This window comes from Antrostomus carolinensis, unplaced genomic scaffold (genome assembly GCF_000700745.2).
Source record: "Antrostomus carolinensis isolate BGI_N321 unplaced genomic scaffold, ASM70074v2 scaffold27167, whole genome shotgun sequence".
Classification (NCBI taxonomy): Eukaryota; Metazoa; Chordata; class Aves; order Caprimulgiformes; family Caprimulgidae; genus Antrostomus; species Antrostomus carolinensis.
In genome coordinates, this window is record NW_010330066.1 from 1,122 (window position 1) to 6,249 (window position 5,128).

The 5,128-nt window shown below is 48.5% G+C and overlaps 1 protein-coding gene across 1 annotated transcript; it reads left to right on the top strand.

Moving 5' to 3' along the window:
* Nucleotides 1-370: 370 nt before the first annotated feature.
* TEDC2 (tubulin epsilon and delta complex 2) lies at nucleotides 371-4,269 on the top strand (the record flags this gene model as incomplete). Its single annotated transcript, XM_029086163.1, has 5 exons — nucleotides 371-455; nucleotides 819-927; nucleotides 1,155-1,256; nucleotides 1,687-1,898; nucleotides 4,123-4,269. Coding segments are annotated over 5 exons (655 nt in total), but the record flags the coding sequence as incomplete, so codon positions are not given.
* Between the last annotated feature and the right edge of the window lie 859 nt (nucleotides 4,270-5,128).

Genomic DNA, 5,128 nt, shown 5'->3' on the forward strand with positions numbered 1-5,128 from the left:
AGGGGATAAAGACACAGGTAGGGCTGTACCACAGAATTAGTGATGTGCTGCAGGCTCACATTCTGCTTCTAGAAATTTATTGTGTCTCTTTTGATGGTTGTAAATCCTTCCCCTCAAAACAAGTTCAGAGAAATGACATAGATGTTTTGCAGTGTCTGACGCTTTCTGCAGGGTGTCCTTGTCGATCTAATACCAGCTGTCAAAACTGAGGGGGGAATGGCTATTAAATAATGTGTAAAAGAAAGGAGTGAGGAAGACGCTTGTATTTGAAGTGCTGACGTGTCATATTGGTGTGTCGCAGCTCAGTGTGAGCACCATCTGGTACCATGGAGCATAACTCCTCTACCTCCTGTCTCCTTTGGGTTTTCAGAGCATGGGAGCGATGTCATCTCTGCCAAACAAGTGCAGATGCAGCAGCTGCAAGGAACCGTTTTACAGAGAGGATCCAGACCACTGTATCCTTTCTCAGCTCACCTTCCCCTTCCAGGAGCACACGGCAAACACCGGGTGGGATCGCTCTGTAGCGTGCTCCCATCTGGAGAGAGTTATGCCTCTAATAACAGGAGTTCAAGCTGGGTCTCTAGGAAGTGTTTGTCTCATAGTGCAGCTCTTGAGCAGTTATAAAACTTTTGATGCAGACAAACAAGGCCACAAGGCAAACATGCTGTAGGCAGCTGTGCTGTCCTCACCTTCCCCCTGCCAAGCCACTTCACGGGCTGTTTTCCCTGTACCCCTGATTCCAGCGAGCCTGGCCCTGAGCTCGGGGTAGTGCACAGAGCTGCTGGTGTGAAACTTTCCTTAAACTGCTGCTGTTTGAGTTTTGTCCACCGATGTCAACCTTCAGTCCTGCAGAGATAGAGGTGGAACTAAAGGTTCTCCAGGATGTCCCCTTTCTTCTGCGTCAGTATGTGGAAGCTGAGCGTGCAGGTAAGGAGGAAAAGAAAAACAAAGCGGGGGGAGTGGAGGGGACATAAGGTGGAATAAGGATAATTTCAAGTGTCTTGTGTTCTTGGCATGTGCTGGACATAAGGGACAGGAGCCTTCTCTGTCTAAAAGGAGGGCTGGTGAGCCCAAGGCCACTCTAGAAGCTGGTGTTCATGGGAGAAGGTTTCAGTATTCTCATACCTGCTGGTTTTCTTCTGCTTTTCTTCAAGACCATCCCACTATGCAAAGAGAGTATGAAAGCCTTCTAACCTTGGAGGGTTTGCAAACCACTGTTTCCCAGTGCCTGCATAAGCTGCAGCTTCTTCGAGCAGGTCAGCCAGTCTCTATTTTTGTGGTCAGGTGTGAATGTGGCCAGCTGTGCTTGAACAGTAGTTTGCCATCTGTGCATAGAATGCTCTGGAGCAACAAAACTTTCCTCCTGGTTATGGTAATATAGCATGTAAAATTCTCTGGTGGCAAGTAAAGCCGTGGTATCTGTTTGCCACCCATCTGTGTTCAGGAGAGGCTTGTGACTTTCAACTGTGGCAATTCAGGAGGGCTGGTGAGGGAGCTGTTGAGAGATGGGGGAGACTTATGGTGTAGCTTGAGATGATCTGATTGTGCTGTGTGTGAGGAGCTTACCCTGACTAACACAATGTCATTAGTTGTTCATTACTAGGAACAGTAAGCAGATGAGAAATTCTGCAAGTACAGATTTAACTTGTATATTCCTGCCTCCTGCCGTTTCTTCCACCCTGGCAGCTGTGGAGTCCCAGATGAGGCTGCGCCCAGACTGTGCTGGGGACATAGGAATCTGCTCTCCAGCCTGTGTTCCTCCCAGGGGACAGGCGTGTGACCGTGCAGGCATGCTGGCTGTGCCTCTCCTTTGTTACTCCAGTTCCCAGGAGCTGAGGGACCTGTTTGCCTTGAAGCTACAAGTGTCAGTGCTGCACCAAGAAATTGCCTTACAAAAGGTGAGTCTTTAAAAGTGTCAGTGCTCCTGGAGTAGGGGAAGAAAAGGGCAATTGTGGGGCAACAGCTGCTGTACAAGGTCTTGGGGGAAGCAGCAGCACAGCAAGCTCTCCCAGCAATGTTTCTGTCTAAGTGCCATCAGTGCCTTGCTTACTTTGTAGATGAATGGACTTACTTTTTTGGTTAAGGCCAGAGCATAGGCCTTTGGATATCTGACCCTCTCTGGATAAGACTTTTTAGCTACTCTTTCAGAGTTTGACAGTGGCGGATGTTGTTGGTAGTGCATGAAGAGCCCTTTTGGCAACCCTTTACACTCCCATTAGGACATCCACTCTGTCATTCTCTCCTGCATGGCCTCCAGCTACTGAACTCATCTGCTCTCTGTTCCTTTCCTTTAAATCTCAAACCACTGTGCTGCTAATCTTGAATTTACTGTTCTGAGACTGCCTGTAAGAACACAGTAAGAGGTCAGTCTCTCCACCAGCCTGAGCGGAGTGCTTGCTGCACAGGGATCATTTGTTCTTTTCAACCAACAGCAGCAAAGGGCAGAGAAGATCTGTGAAATTGCATCTACTCCTCTGACCTAACCTTTGCCGTTGGCCTGAATGGTAGAGGCTTTGGAAAAGCCATTTTTTGTAAGCCAGGGAAGAGTTATTCATAACTGGCAGCACTCCTTCCTCCAGCTTAAGAGAGATTGCTGCCCATCTTCAAATGGGACTTTAGTGCTATCGTCCTGAATTATGGGTAATGAGGTTTTTGATTTTTATCTGCCCAAAATGAAGTAGTGACTGAAACCTGCTGCCTGACGCTCCATCAACTGACTCGGTTTCCTCTGCACACATATCTAAGTAGGTGTTTAGTGCTGGGTGAGCTCTGAATATCTGAAGCAGCTCTGCGTAGTGTGCAGGATAGGTGAAATTCTTGGGACTGGTGAAGTGAATGGATTTGGTACAAGATAAATACCCTGGGAAAGGATGTTATGTATTTCTGGACCAAGCCTGTCTGTTGCCTTCCCATGGAGGAATGCGAAGAATCATAGAAAGTCCTGGTAGCTCTTAGCCTGTCTTTGATGGTGAAGGCCTGTTTCCTCTGTCCTTGTGCATCAGGAGCAGACCATGTGGGTGGAAAAGAGAAGGATCTCTCTTAGGAAGTGGAGCAGTGTGGCGCTCCTTCGTGTGCCAGCTTTCCCCTCAAGTAACTTTCATGTCTGCAGCTCTTAACTGTTCCCATAGATTAGCAGCTGTGTCCTATTTCCCTGTGCAGAGATTTATGGAGAACAGGAAAGGGAACCTCCTGCAGATGTCCTGTATGCTGTTCTGTTTGGGTCTTTCTTTCTTTCCACTGCTGAAAAATGCATCGAGGGAGGTGACTGCCACATGCAGTTCATTGTCCAGTCTTCTGGAAGGCAGTGTGTACAGTGGGCTGTGTGGATTTCTAATGTGCAGGCTGTTCAGATTTCATTAGCTGATGCCAGCTGGGGAAAAAAATAAAATAAATCCCAGGCAAAATATCTTTCTGAGCATTAATGCAAGGGTGGGGCACTAAAAGCTAACTTTGGTCCTTTGATTGGAAGTTCACCTGTGCTTGAGATGTCAGTCACAGGCATAACCCTGGAGCTTTGTGCTGTTAATTAGACTGTGACAGGCCAGTGGGTTGTTTGAGAGCAGGGACTAAGATTATGAGCCAGGTTTAATAAACCAGAGGCCAGACCAGGGAATGTTGGGCAGCATTAGCATCCCCTGCAGCCTGTGCCGCTGGGGAGGTGTGCAGCTTTGTTCTGTTTGGGCTGGATGGAGTTGGCCACTTGCCCATCTGTCTTGGATTAATGTGACCCAACTGGGAGGTGACAGGAACAGCCATAAGCAAAGAGCTGAACTTACCGTTGGGTGAGTAAGTGGTTCACCATGTGATTGCAGAGCTCCTGAATCAACAGCAGCCTCAGCTTCTGCCACAGTGCTGATCTCATCCCAGCCCTGGGCCATCTCTGCAGCAGAGGAAAAGCACTTCTGTTTGTCTCGCTGCGTGGCTGCTGGTGTACCTCATGAGCAGAGGATGAATAGCTCTGCCTTTGTTAAATATGACAAAAGAAAGCATCTCTCTATCAATTAGCATGTTATTAGTCATACTGCTCTGGTTTGGTTTCACTTGTTATGCAGCCACTTCACTTGCTGGGATCCTAGAAGTGCACACTGGCTCTGGTGACGTGTCTGCTCTGCTCCTGCCCAGGTCACGATGGCAGAGCTGCTGCCTGTCCTGGAATCCAGGCTCCACCCGGAGGCCTCTGCAGCTCAGCTGTTTCGGGCCGTTTACACGCAGCTCTGTGAAGGAGGAAAGCGATTCCCCGTGCTGGTGAGAGACGAGCTGGCAGACTGAGCCACTGGGAACCTCCTACTTGCCATTCACATAACCAGAGACAGTTTAAAGCAATAAATCTTTTCCGTTGACTTTTTTTACTCTGCCTGTTTGTCCAACTAAATTTCAGGGTTTTGTTTTGGTTTTTGTTTTATCACTTTTATGCCCTGCTAACTCTGAGGTTTTGTGAAGCCCCTTCAGGGCTTCACAGACACTGGTTTTGGATTTTCTTCCAAGGTCTGTCTCTCTGGCTAGCTCTAGATTCTTGACTGCCTCAGTCATGACGCTGTGCTCCTGTGTACAGACAGTGTAGCTAGCAGTGGAACTTTATTTGTATTGATCAGATAGTGTGGTGGGGCACAGCCTTCCAGCATTGGAAAATCCAGAGAACCTGAGCTGCTGCTTCCCAATTCTGCCCCTTTACTCTGCTCTGGTGAGGCCCTACCTGGAGGACTGCATCCAGCTCTGGAACCCTCAGCACAGGAGAGACATGGACCTGTTGGAGTGGGTGTAGAGGAGGCCACAAAAATGATCAGAGGACTGGAAAACCTCTGCTGTGAAGAAAGGTTGAGAGAGGAGGTTGTTCAGTCTGGAGAAAAGACTCTGGGAGACTTTAGTGCACCTTTCAGTACTTGAAGGGGCCTGTAAGAAAGATGAGGACAAACTTTTTAGCAGGGCCTGTAGTGGTAGGACAAGGGGAAATGGTTTTAAACCAAGAGGGGAGATTCAGACTGGATAGAAGGAAGACATTCTTTGCACTAAGGGTGGTGAAACGCTGGCCCAGGTTGCCCAGAGAGGTGGTAGAAGCCCCATCCCTGGAAACATTCAAGGTCAGGTTGGATGGGGCTCTGAGCAACCTGATCTGGTTGAAGATGTCCCT